This window comes from Geotrypetes seraphini, chromosome 12 (assembly GCF_902459505.1).
Source record: "Geotrypetes seraphini chromosome 12, aGeoSer1.1, whole genome shotgun sequence".
Taxonomy (NCBI): Eukaryota; Metazoa; Chordata; class Amphibia; order Gymnophiona; family Dermophiidae; genus Geotrypetes; species Geotrypetes seraphini.
Window position 1 is genome coordinate 69,290,841 of NC_047095.1, and position 13,892 is coordinate 69,304,732.

The following is a 13,892-nucleotide window of genomic DNA, read 5'->3' on the forward strand; positions in this document are numbered from 1 at the left end:
ATAAGCAGCATAAAATCTGTTTTATTCTTTTGGGATCTTGCCAGCTTCTTGTGACCTGGGTTGGTCACTATTGGAAACTAGGCTTGATGGACCTTTGAGCTGTTGCAATATGGTAATGTTTTTTTTCTTATGTGGCAATACCCCGAAATTCTCAGCTCAGAGTGTGGCAAATGGAACTCATAAATTCAAATGGAATGTAAAGAATTATTAGGAAGGGATGAAAATAAAATGGAGACTATCGTAATGCCTCTGTATTAATCTATCATGAGTCTACAGAAAGTAGAAAAGATCCAGAGAAGGGCAAAGAAAAAATGATTTAAACTGCTGAAACAGCTCCCTTGCTCTATGAAGGGAGGTTAAACAGGGTTAGGGCTCTTCAACCTGAAGAAGAGAAAGCCAAAGGTCTACAAAATCATGAATAGGTTGGAGCAACTCTTTTTCCTTTTAGAAAAGTAGCAGGACTAAGGGACACTGCAGGAAACTAGCTGGTAACAGCCCGAAAATAAATTATAGCCGAGTTTAAGAGAGTTCCACAAATAATTATTATTCAGGTGGACTTCCATGTCTCCATTCAACACGGAATGAATTTTCCTACCGGGATCGGTTGGCCACTATCAACGACAGGATCCTGGGCTTGATGGACACTAGCATGGCCGAGCATAGTGCTGTTTAGCTGATGGGGGAGCCGCAGCGGGGTCAGCTTGGGGTCAACCTGGTTCTCTGGTTGACGAAGGGCCGCAGTGGAGTCAGCAAATGTAACTACTAAACCCTAGGCAAAAACTGAGTCCACTGAAACGCTTTGCTCACTGCATTCAAGTGGACTAACTTTGTTCCAACCATTTGACACTACATTGTCTCTTTCTTTTTATCTTGGTTGGTTTAAAAAAAAAATTTTTTTTTTTTTAAGGAATTTGGTTTGGGGGGTTGTTTTTTTTTTTTTCCTAGTAAAGCAATTTGATTATCACTGCTGCTCCCATGACTCATTTCTTGAATAAGAAAGCGATTTTGTACATTTCACTGTTATTCTGTCATATTGTATTCAAAGTTTTCCTCGTTTTCAATGGTTATTTTAAGAGGGAAGGGAAGGAAGAGGGTTCAACTAACCCACTCGCTTATAAACTCATCTCACAGGTTTTAGCGCTGGCACCGGCGGTAACTGCTCCGACGCTCATAGGAATTCTATGAGTGTCAGAGCAGTTACCGCCACTGCTGGCGCTAAAACCCACGCCATGTGTTCGTAAAAGAGGGGGGTAAGAGTGCGTAAATTAGAATCTGGGACTTGGCCTCCAGGTGGTGGGGTAGAGTGGTATTAGCAAGGAATCCTTTTCCTCTGGTTATGAAGGGCGGGGGGAGTGCCTTAGGGCTAATGTCTACTGCACCTGAGGGTTAACCCTCTACTGAAAAATATGTGAAACGAGGTTAGAGAAGTTCTGGCGGCTCCTCCAGCTGACTTTGTCAATGCTTCTCTAGAGTCAAGACTGGTATCGGAGGACTGGAGAAGAGCAAATGTGATCCCTCTCCACAAAAGTGGAAGTAAGGAAGAAGTAGGGAACTACAGGCCAGGAAATCCGACTTCTGAGATAAGTAAATTAATAAAAACGCTTTTAAAACAGAGAATAGTGAAATTTCTGGAATCCAATGGTCCTGAGGCAATATAGATTCACTAGAGACAGGTCTTGTCAGATAAATCTGATCAATTTCTTTGGGTAATCAGAGAATGGGATAGAGCAATGCATCACAAACTGTGTGCCACCTGAGATTTCTGGTGTGCCACGGTATACGGGGAAGAGGAGAGATGCTGGCACCAGCTGTCTACAGGACGTGCCTCTCGCAAAGAGAGGCACGACCTGTAAGTAATCTCCCGACGCCAGCACCTCTTCTCTCTGGCAACCCTTTTTTCCAACTCTTCTCTCCTTCTCTCTGCTGTCCCTTCTCTCTTCTAGGCGTAAGGCCCATTTGAAGGGCCTTTACGCATGCGCGTAATGTCCACGCCGACACCAGCGCACTTCTGGGTGTCTCGAGCCGGGGACAGTAGGTTTAGTGTGTCCCGGCTTGAAAAAGTTTGCAAGACACTGGGATAGAGGGAGAGTGCTAGATTAGAGAATGAGACGAGGATAAATTTCTCCCTGTCCCGTTGCCCCTGCCCCATTCCTGTAAGCTCTGCCTTAACTGCACTAGGCTTGAACACTTACGATTTTAGAGGCTTGTGCAGATAAGGATGGAGCTTGCAGGAATGAGGCAGGGACAGGAAAATAACTCACGGGACCGGGGAAAATTTTATAGGCATGTCATTCTCTATACTAATGTGATGTATTTAGATTTTAGCAAAGCCTTGACACTGTTCCACACAGGTATCTAATAAAACCATAAAACTGGGTGCCCCAAAGTGACATACTGGGACAGGAACTGGATGAGTGGGAGGTGATAGAGTAGTGGTCAATGGAGACCGCTCTTAGGAAAGGGATGTTACAAGTGGTTGTGCTGTAAGGTTCAGTTCTTGGACCTGTTCTATTTAACATTTCTGTGAGTGATATTGTTGAAGGGTTGTCTGGTAAGATTTGCCTCTTTGCCTCTACAATCAAGTAGACACCCATGATGGTGTGAATAACATGAGGAAGGACCCACCAAAACTTGAGGAATGGTCCGGAATTTGGCAGCTAAGATTTAATGCTAAGAAATGCAAGGACGTGCGTTTGAACTGCAAAAAACCTGAGGGAATAGTACATTAAATGCTGTAGACATTTCTCCAGTCAGAACACTGCAGAAAACAGTAGCCATTTACACAGTATGATGTCCCACCTGAAACCATTTTATTTCTGTAAGAGGTCAACAAGGTCACAGTTGACTTAAAGGATGGTAGAACGTGTGAAAGATGAATGGCAGTCCAGAACCCCCTTTAAAGGTAGAAAAGTGGGCCTCAATTGAATTCTAGATATTGGAACTGCTCAATGTCGCCCTTCCTCCATTGCAGGAAAGTTGTTGAAATCCCACTTGATAGCAGTTAGTTATCCTTGTGCCCCTGTAACATTCAAATTGATCAGTTCTGGTGGAGGAGCAGGTTTTGCTGCTACAGAAGATACAGCTTCTGACTCTACCACTGGATGTGACATCCAATGAACACCTTGAGGTCCATCTTGTCTGCCCACGTCTCTTCCTGTTATAACACCATTCCCCTTAGGAGTACTCCAGCTTCACCCCTCAAGTTCTCCTAGGCAAAGCTCAGGAGTTCTTCAGTATCTCCATCCCCTCCCCTACTCTCTTAACACAATCTGGCACTTTGCATAATTAAACATAGAGAATTCATTTAAGCTAAACCCCTAATCAAATGATCAAGAAATGTAAGAAAGGAAGGTCAGGTAATTGAGTTGGTCATACTGCAGGCTCTGACAGATCCTGAAGGGGAACGGGAGAGGGGTGGGACTCGCTGAGAAGATAGGGACTGCGGCCTGGTTTGGAGAGGTTCTCAAGTCAAGGTACCCCTCCCCCTCAGGAATTATTCACCCCCTCCTCAGGGGTGCAGTTCTGGAATGTTTCGCACTTGGCCACACGATTCCCCTCCCAGTAACCAACGTCTTGGCCATCGTGACAGCGGCATTTGGTGCATGAATCCAACCAGACATATTCACCCCCGGGAATGATCCGGCTCTGGGAGGCATCCGAGTAACAGTTAGGACCTGGGGAGACATAGCAAAGGGGGAGAGGGAATGAGTAAAGAGAGAGAGAGGAATGAAGAAGATTAAAGGGGGACAGAAGGGAAAGGCAGAAGGATGGTGAGGGAGAGAAGAAATGAGAGGGAGGGGAAGAGGTAGCAAAGAAGATGAAAGAGAAATGGAAGAAGAGTAAGAAAAGCATGGGGGGGGAGAGAGAGAAAGAAAATATTTACTTCAAGGAAAAATCTTAGAATAAAATTTGTTCTACTCAGTTCTTCCCTGAGCTTTGATTTTCAAGTGTCAACAATGCTGGACGCTGTAGCAGGCTGTGTCGTTAGGTTTAGTCTCATTCGCAGTCTGGTGCTCGGGGACTCACCTTGGGTGCACTTGGGACAGCATTCTCCTGTCTTGTATTTGGCATTCACGCAAGGCGGGGGGGCGCAGTCTGCCACCAGGCAGCGGGCAATCCCATCCAGTTCACACGTGCATTGCTCACATTCGGAGGGCTGGGGAGAGAAGAGAGCTAGTGTGAGTGATGGAGAGAGTGAGGCAGGAAGAGAGAAAACTTGAAAATACATCAAATAGAGGGGAGAAGAAAACTGAAGAAGAAATTAAAACACAATTGTGTAATACAGTTCTGCCCCTCCCTGGTGTTACCACTGCAGTGTACTCTTTTGTTAAACTGGCCCCTCCCCAGTCGGTGTATGCTGCTCCAATAAATCATCCCCTTCCATGTATTATACTTCAGTGTGCACTCCTCTAGTATATCAGTCTCTATGCAGTCTTATTGTTGCAGTGTGCACTCCCCTAGTAAACCAGCCTCTGCCCGGGTGTTATCACTGCAGTGTACTCTCCCTTCCCCAGGGTCAGAAACTGGCTGTCGGACAGACGTCAAAGGGTGGTGGTTAATGGAAGTCGTTCGAAGGAAGGAAAGGTGAGTAGTGGAGTCCCTCAGGGATCAGTGCTGGGGCCAATCCTGTTCAATATGTTTGTGAGTGACATTGCTGAAGGGATAGAAGGCAAAGTGTGCCTTTTTGCAGATGATACCAAGATTTGTAACAGAGTAGACACCGAAGAGGGAGTGGAAAAGATGAAAGAGGATCTGCAAAAGTTAGAGGAATGGTCTAATGAATGGCAACTAAAATTCAATGCAAAGAAATGCAGAGTAATGCATTTGGGGATTAATAATAGGAAGGAACCGTATATGCTGGGAGGAGAGAAGCTGATATGCACGGACGGGGAGAGGGACCTTGGGGTGATAGTGTCCGAAGATCTAAAGGTGAAAAAACAGTTTGACAAGGCAGTGGCTGCTGCCAGAAGGATGCTGGGCTGTATAAAGAGAGGCGTAGTCAGTAGAAGGAAGAAGGTGTTGATGCCCCTGTACAGGTCATTGGTAAGGCCCCACTTGGAATATTGTGTTCAATTTTGGAGACCATATCTGGCGAAGGACGTAAGAAGACTTGAGGCGGTCCAGAGGAGGGCAACGAAAATGATAGGAGGCTTGCGCCAGAAGACGTATGAGGAGAGACTGGAAGCCCTGAATATGTATACCCTAGAGGAAAGGAGAGACAGGGGAGATATGATTCAGACGTTCAAATACTTGAAGGGTATTAAGGTAGAACAAAATCTTTTTCAGAGAAAGGAAAATGGTAAAACCAGAGGACATAATTTGAGGTTGAGGGGTGGTAGATTCAAGAACAATGTTAGGAAATTCTACGTTACGGAGAGGGTGGTGGATGCCTGGAATACGCTCCCGAGAGAGGTGGTGGAGAGTAAAACTGTGACTGAGTTCAAAGAAGCGTGGGATGAACACAGAAGATTTAGAATCAGAAAATAATATTAAATATTGAACTAGGCCAGTTACTGGGCAGACTTGCATGGTCTGTGTCTGTGTATGGCCGTTTGGTGGAGGATGGGCAGGGGAGGGCTTCAATGGCTGGGAGGGTGTAGATGGGCTGGAGTAAGTCTTAACAGAGATTTCGGCAGTTGGAACCCAAGCATAGTACCGGGTAAAGCTTTGGATTCTTGCCCAGAAATAGCTAAGAAGAAAAAAAAAAAAAATTTAAATTGAATCAGGTTGGGCAGACTGGATGGACCATTCGGGTCTTTATCTGCCGTCATCTACTATGTTACTATGTTACTATGTATAACTACGGCACCATTGGAAAAAGAGAAACAGATACGTATTTTCCCCTGTACTTTGCAAAATGAAAACAGAAAAAAATATATACATTTCACAAAGAAGACATATCTGTCCTTAAAACGTAGGGGGCATTTAGGGGTGTATAGGCGTATAGGGGTGTATAGGCGTGTATAGACACAGATCCCGTGGGGACAGGTACAAATTTCTCCTCATGTTCGAGTACAACAGTAGACAACGTTAACTGTAGTGAAAGAGAGTGAGCACTAGAGGGCACCATTACTACACAAATGCAACTCCTGATATGTTTGGGCCCTGCAGTTTCACTGACTGTCCTGCTGCTACCTGCAGGCCTGACAGTGGGACTTTAAAGTGCAAATTCAGCATCTTGAAGTCAGGAAAAGCAACACATTGTTGAAGTGGTTCCCTGTGGTTGATTAGTGCTTCTCTTGGACAATCAGCTTTCTGTCTTGTTATTAATGATTTGCTGATAACTTTAGCAAAAATAATCAGATGAGTTTCTATTTCCTGGTGCATGGGGCAATCGATGCATGTATTAGCAAAAACACCGCCATAATGGGTCTTCTATGTGAATAATGTACTTTGCATCTATCCTGGATGTTTTTGAAAGCCCAGATTTCATCTTCCTGGCTTTTGCACTTCTGCAGCTGATCCGAGCAAGAATTTGTTGGGACACCCTGAGCAGTGCATACAAACTGAGATTAAAGAAATTGGCACAACCGTGTGTGTATGTTCCCAGAGTAATGTATAACCTGGTTAAAACACTGAACTGCATACACTGCCCAGTAGAGAAGAGCTGACAACCAAAAGCATGCTCTTTCACACCCCACTCAGCCCTATTACTATGCTGCTTCCGTTCCCATCCCCCATTATCTTGTACCTTGGTCATCTTCTTACCTCTTTCCCCCACCAATCTACATTCCTGGCCTTTCCCCGCATCCCTTCTCCTGCAGTGGCTTGGGGGAACTACAAGGGAGGATTCTGGATATGGTGGTATCTGCCAGAAAGTTCTGTTCACAGGTGGGAGACCTGGCAAGTCTGCAGGTCCCCTCTTGACTTGCTATAGCCTACCAGTGTGTCCTTAAACCTCTTCAGTCCCCCCTCCCCCTTCCACATGATGCTGAGGCTGGACTACACGGCCAGAGTCCCTCAGGCATTCCTTCAGCCTTGCTGACATAGAAACCTAATAGCAGATAAAGGCCAAATGGTCCATCCCATCTGCCCAGCTGCAATAACCATTGTTTCTTCCTCTCTCTAAGAGATCCCAAGTGCCTATCCCAGGCTTTCTTGAAATCAGACACAGTCTCTGTCTCCACCACCACCAGGGCAGGATTAATTCTTCGAGGGCCCTAGGCACACAAGTACACTGGGCCCCCCTGGCCTTGCCCCACCCCCATTTATCTGTTTTCTTATTTACTTCTTTACTTCCACTTGTATTTCTTTTTTTAAAATTCAAAACAAACACAGATTAAGCATACCAGTGCAGTTTTTCTTCTATGCCACCCCCAAACATTTCTGAACAAATTCCCCTTCCCACCTACTTACCCAGGACTTTAACTCTGAACCCTTTCTGTACATATATAAATGTGTTCAAGTATATTGTAGAGCAGCAATACTATCCGAAATATAAGTCTATATTAATGACCAAGTTTACAACGCCTCTCAACTGCCTCAATCTACGTCAACCAACTGTAACCCATATGTATGTATAAACAACCAAATCTGTAACTCCTCTAGTAAGTTCCACTTCATGTATGTTAACTTGTAATGAAACAAGGCAAGCGGTCCACCAAAGAATCCAACATGAAACAAAAGAAGATCGGCAGAAAATAAGGAGATTCAAATCAGGTTTATTCAAGGTGCTCCCAAGAACCATGCCCGATGCATTTCGCCAAACAAGACTAGTCAACGCAAACAGAACACAGATACACCCCTCACCAGCATGGAATAAGTAATCACAAACTAAAAACAGAAATATGTAGATAAAGGTTAAATTGAACCGTCTAGAAGCCAAACTGCATACAGTGAAACACCACAGAAACAATGACACATAACCCTCTAATACTCTGCAAAATATAAATATACCAGATGTAAATTTGAAGAAACTGACACATTTTGATCACTATTGAAAATAAAATCATTTTTCCTACCTTTGTTGTCTGGTGATTTCATGAGTCTCTGGTTGCACTTCCTTCTGACTGTGCATCCTTTCTTTCTTCCTTCTGCATGCTTCCTCTCCTCCAGACCTCATCCCAACATACATCTCTCTTTCTGTCCCTCCATGAGTCCAACTTTTTCTTCCTCTCTCCCTGCCTGCCCCCCAACACACTCAATTCCCTCCTCCAACTTTAAACTTTTTCTTCCTCTCTCCCTGCCCCCTGCCCCCTTCCCTTTCTTTTTCTTTCTCCATATCCCCTTTCTTTCTTTCTCTGTATCCGCGCCACCCCCCCCCTCCCGCGGCCACCACTGCTGCTGCTGATTTCGCCAAGTCACTGCCATGATTTCTCCCTGCTTCCTCGATGCGACGGACAACAAGCCTTCCTGCCCAACGTCAATTCTGACGTCAGAGAGGAAGTTCCTGGCCTGGCCTGGAACTTCCTCTCCGACGTCAGAATTGATGTCGGCAGGGGGGTGGGGAGGGAGGTTTGTGGGCCACCATGTCGGGGAAGCAGGGAGAAAGCAGTCAACCATTGCGGCCCAAAACAGAAGGCAAGGGCCCAGAGCAGCTGCTCTCCTTGCTCCCCCAAAAGCTGGCCCTGCCTGCTAATACAGTCGAGAGATGGGAAAGATGAGGAGTTCTGGCCAGCAGGAGAGGGAAAGCTGAAGAGTATGGGGGAGGAGGCAAGTCAAGAGATCGCTTCTCCCCCAAAGCCAAAATTGTCCTTTTCAGAGGGGCCCCAACATGGCAGTTGTTCTCACAAGCTGCCTGCGGCTGCCCCGAAGTTTTCCCTCTGCCGCAACTTCCCGTTTCTGACAGGGCAGAAAGCTGCAGTGGGAAAGCTTCGGGGCAGCCACCGGCAGCTTGTGAGGACAGCTGCCATGTCGGGGCCCCTCTGAAAAGGACAATTTAGGAGTTTAACAAAGAAGTTCAGACCGCGGGGCCCCCCTGGATCTGTTGGGCCCAGTGCAGCTGCCCTGTTTGCTTCCCCCTAATGCTGGCCCTGGGGCCCCCCTGACAATTCTGGGTCCTAGGCACATGCCTCCTGGGCCTACCCTTGAATCTGGCCCTGACCACCACCACCCTTTCTGTAAAAAATTATTTCCTTAGATTACTCCTGAGCCTATCACCTCTTAACTTCATCCTATGCCCTCTCATTGCAGAGTTTCCTTTTTAATGAAAGAGACTTGACTCATGCGCATTTACATCACGTAGGTATTTAAACATCTCTATCATATCTCCCCTCCCGACTCCATCCTTTTTATATCTTTTTGAAGGTGCGGCCTCCAGAATTATACACAATATTCTAAATGAGGTCTCACCAGAGTCTTATACAGGGGCACCAAACGGAAGCCTGGAATCCTACACAACATCATATCGCAATGGAGAGAGAAAGTCCCACTGGAGTAAGAGAGAACACTCCAGCTCCAAGCAGAAATGTCTCAAACTGTTTTGGTTCATCCTTTGTATCATTCTCGCCTGTCACCTGCACACTCTGCCTAGTTTCACATCTCCTATCTCAATAAGGACAGACTTCAAGATCTCACTATAATTATAAATATATTTTACATAAATACTGCACATACTTTGGAAGAAAGGAGGGAGCGAGGAGATACAACAGAAACATTTAAATACTTCTGTAGCATAAATGCACAAGACATAAGTCTCTGCCAGTTGAAAAGACGAGGCATAGGATGAAGGTGAAAAACACAAAAGTAACCTGAGGAAATGCTTCTTACAGACTGTATCTGAGGTCAAAGAAAGCTTGGGACAAGTACACTGGATCTCTAAGGGAGAGGAAGGAAGAGACCATATGATAAGCCATGTGTCTTTATTTGTCTCTGTTTCAACCAGACATTTTTATTTATTCTCCTTGAGAAAGGAGGTCTGCAGCTGGAAACATTTAGGGCAGCATTCCCAGGAAGAGCAGGAAATCCCATTAAGTGAGTGTTGGCCATCAGCACAGTGCAGTCGCCGCCCCCCCCCCCCCCCCCCCGATCAAAGCTCAGCTGTACCCAGGTGCACAGGGAAACCCCTCCTTTACTCCTTTCTATGCAGGGGTCACAGGACAGATTACATAAAAGTGAAATACAGAAAGAACATTAAGCACAACGAGAGGAATTCAGCTAAACAATAGCCAGGGGCAGGGAGGGCTCTGGCTGGAAGAGTTGGGGGAGGGGAGGGGAGGCTCTGGCTCTCATCAGGGGGCAATCTGTAGCCCTGCTATTTAGCCGTGCAAGATTAGTACTGCTACTGTTCATTATTATTTCTGTAGTACTAGCACAGCGCTGTACATATAACAAGCAAGAGATGGTCCCCGCTCAGAAGAGCTTACAATCTAATTATGAAAGAGACAAATGGTAAATCAATATATGTGCTATTCGCAGGGTATGGGGGCTACAGAGGGGGTTGTGAGCAAGAGAGGGGTCTGGCCGAGCTGGAAATCCTAATCTGACCTGTGTCCCCCCCTCCCTCCTCAGTCAGCAACTTGAACGGGAGAATTGCCAAAGGAGCAAATGGGGGTGCTGGGGAAGTGCCTACCTGGAAGTGTTGCCCCAGCTCGTAGACCTCTCCTCGGTGCTCGCAGCCGATCTTCTCGCAGCGGGGGCAGCAGTCCCCGGGGTAGTGGCTGACGTGAATGCAGGCGGGGGGCAGAGCCGAGCACTCGGTCTGGCCACAAGCCGCCCCCTCGGCTGTGCACTTGCACTGGGTGCACGGATCCGAGTCCAGGAAGTACCACTCGCCCTCGTAGTACATGCTGCCGTTGGCTTCGCAGGTGCCCGCCTGGCTGGTCAGGGCCCGGCCCCCGGGCCCCCCCAGCAGCAGGCACAACGCGAGGAGCCAGCTCTCTCTCATCCTGACTGAGGGCTGGAGAAACAAGGTAAAAGCCAGGACTCTCAGCTCTTCATTCTCCCGCACACTTTGGGAAGCTCAGTGGCACTGCTCCTCCCTAAATAGGGGGCTCCGGACCTCCCTTCTGCAATTGCAGCTGGAGCCTGGCAGTGTCCCTCCCCCCATTCACCGCCTAGGGGGGGAGCAGACTTTTGTAACATTGGTGGCAATGATGCTGCCTCCTCCTGCCTAAGGGAAACTGGAAATTAGCTCCGGATGGGGGGGACACAGCAGGGGTTTCAGGACCCGACAGAGTAATCTGTCTTCTTAACATGTATAAATAGTGGGCAGTCCCCCCCACTCCTTCTACTGCTAGATTTAACTCGGGCCAAGTGGTTAGCCCTTTCAGGACCATAAGGATCGTAGGCCAATTTTTGTGGTTTTGATGACATTTTTATGGTAAAAAGGGCTTGCAGATGCCAAAAAATTGATTTTTTTTTGTGAAATATCATTATTTTTATTTAAAAAAATCACACTTCTGGCTTATGGACAGTGTGGCAAGTGAATCTTCTCGTCAATCTGGCAACGACGCTAATGAATGAATGTCGGAACCAGTTTGTTTACATAAAGGCAGTATCCTATGGAATCCGTACATATCAAATTTAGAACTGTAGACTATCCCAATCAAAATTTATAGGATTTTAAAGTTATGGGACAAATAGGTCCCTTGGTCCTGAAAGGGCTACAGCAGCTGCCTCAGCACCCTGCGGTTGTGAGTTCGATTCCCACTGCAGCTCCTTGTGACTCTCACATAACATTTGAATGTCTTCCTGTTTTACTGTTGTTGAAATTGGACTTGTTCAGGCTTTCCTGAAATGTTGTGATCCAGTGTGGGGAGGATGTTAAAAAATGTGTCTCACTAGTTTGTCTGCCTGTGTTACACTTGTAGTGACCGTAGGGACTTGGGAGCTCAAGATAATGTGTAGGTAATTTGTAAACGGCATAGCCAATATGTGGTATATACATTTTTAAATAAATAGCCCTGAGCAGAGTGTGGTGCAAGCTGTAGCCTCAGCACCCTGAGTTGTGGGTTCAAATCCCCACTGCTCCTTGTGACTAATCCTCCCAGTGCCCCAGGGACATTAGACAGGGCAGACAGGGGAAATACTTGAGTACCTGAATACGTTTTTATTTATTGTAGGCATTTATATACCACCTATCAGAGTTATCTAAGCAGTTTAGTCAGGTACTCAAGCATTTTCCCTGTCTCTCCCGGTGGGCTCACAATCTATCTAACATACCTGGGGCAATGAGTGACTTGCCCAGGGTCACAAGGAGCAGTGCAGGATGAACCCACAACATCAGGCTGCAGTTCTAACCACTAGACCACTCTTTCCTCCATGTAAACCATTCTGAGCTCTCCTGGGAGAACAGTATAGAAAACTGAATAAATGTTTACTTTGGGTAACTTGCTCCACAGCCTACTTTCAAATAGGGCCTGACACTTTAAGAATACACTTGGAGCCAGATGTTCTAACATCACTGTTAAAATCCTTTGGGATACTACTATTATTAATTATTTTCATAGTGCTGAAAGGCGTACACAGTGCTGTACATTTTAACATAATACAATAGACAGTCCCTGCTCAAAAGAGCTTACAATCTAATTTAGACAGGGCATTTCCAGGTGGGGGAGGTTATAGTGGGTCTAGGTATATGACAGCAGTAAGGGGGAGTTTAAGAGTTGAAAGCAGTTTCAAAAAAGTGGGCATTTAGCCCATTGTACTATTACAGATTTTTGCACACACCACAAGGTAGCAGAATCGTTCACCTCAGTCACGTAGGCAGAATACGGACAGAACCTCACTTGATGAAAAAGAGGGGATCACAAAATCTGAAATAGAGACCCCACTCCTCTCCTCCCAAGAAAACCAGATTCTATAACTACGGCACCATTGGAAAAAGAGAAACAGATACGTATTTTCCACTGTACTTTGCAAAATGAAAACAGAAAAAAATATATACATTTCACAAAGAAGACATATCTGTCCTTAAAACGTAGGGGGGATTTTTGCATAGGGTTTGTGGGGGGGGGGGGGTTGTCGGGGAACATGGGGGACTGACGGGGGAGTGTTGGGGGTGGGGGTTTACAGGTGGCCTAGATACACAACTGGGTTGCTGAGGCAGGAGGGAGTGGGCATATCTCCTATTTTGCGGGGGCAGCCGTCATCATAAGAATACTGGGTCAGACTAATGGTCCATCAAGGCCAGTAGCCTATTCTCACGGTGGCCAATCCAGGTCCCTAGTACCTGGCCAAAACCCAAGGATTAGCAACATTCCATGCTACCAACCCAGGACAAGCAGTGGCTTCCCCCGTGTCTTTCTCAATAACAGACTATGGAATTTTCCTCCAGGAACTTGTCCAAACCTTTCTTAAAACCAGCTACGCTATCCACTCTTACCACAACCTCTGAAAATGCGTTCCAGAGGTTAACTATTCTCTGAGTGAAAAAATATTTCCTCCTATTGGTTGGGGGGTTCAGTGACCTGTGGTTGTCGTTGCGGTGGGGACAATGGCTATGGTTATGGTCAAGAGGGGGGACTGGCACAACTTTTTTTTTTTTTTAATGGAGCCAGATTTTGTGCATGTGTAACACGCACATTTGTGTCCATTACAAAGAAAAAATAAGATTTCCTGCCTCTCAGTTGTTTGGGCTTTCCCTGCCAGCTCTGCACGTGTGAGAGTTGCTCTTAAAGTGATTCATCGGCAGGATCAGACGAGGACTATGAAGAACCTCCACTCAAATAATTTGCAAACTTGTTTGAGCATCAGTGGCTCTTTTGTAATTGGCCCAAAAAATTGGACCGCAGCGGACCCATGCGGACTTATCGACCCAGGGCAGTGCATCTAGGCCTCCCTTAATCAGTAAAGCCATTTAAAAGCAAATTAAAAACCCTTTTAAAACAAAAATGTAGGTGCCTACCGATGCCTAGAAAAATGGCACCTTCATTGCGTCTATGGAGGCGCCTTAGAATGCCTGTCAAAGTAGGTGTGGTTAATGCTGGACATGAAGCGCCTATGTAGACACG

At 46.2% G+C, this 13,892-nt stretch overlaps 1 protein-coding gene across 1 annotated transcript; it reads right to left on the reverse strand.

The window, feature by feature from the left end:
* Positions 1 to 258: 258 nt before the first annotated feature.
* On the reverse strand, positions 259 to 10,979 carry LOC117346003 (von Willebrand factor C domain-containing protein 2-like). The gene is made up of 3 exons (XM_033915192.1): positions 10,511 to 10,979; positions 4,027 to 4,156; positions 259 to 3,674 (listed from the first exon to the last, which is right to left on the reverse strand). The coding sequence occupies exons 1-3, from the start codon at positions 10,823 to 10,825 to the stop codon at positions 3,487 to 3,489; spliced, it is 633 nt and encodes a 210-aa protein (XP_033771083.1). The 5' UTR covers positions 10,826 to 10,979; the 3' UTR covers positions 259 to 3,486.
* Between the last annotated feature and the right edge of the window lie 2,913 nt (positions 10,980 to 13,892).

Excerpts from the sequence above, each read along its gene's own strand:
- LOC117346003 (XM_033915192.1), bottom strand. The coding sequence starts at position 10,825 with ATGAGAGAGAGCTGGCTCCTCGCGTTGTGCCTGCTGCTGGGGGGGCCC. Across the intron at positions 4,157-10,510 it reads AGCTGGGGCAACACTTCCAG|CCCTCCGAATGTGAGCAATG; the intron begins GTAGGCACTTCC and ends TTCTCTCCCCAG. Across the intron at positions 3,675-4,026 it reads CTGTCCCAAGTGCACCCAAG|GTCCTAACTGTTACTCGGAT; the intron begins GTGAGTCCCCGA and ends ATGTCTCCCCAG.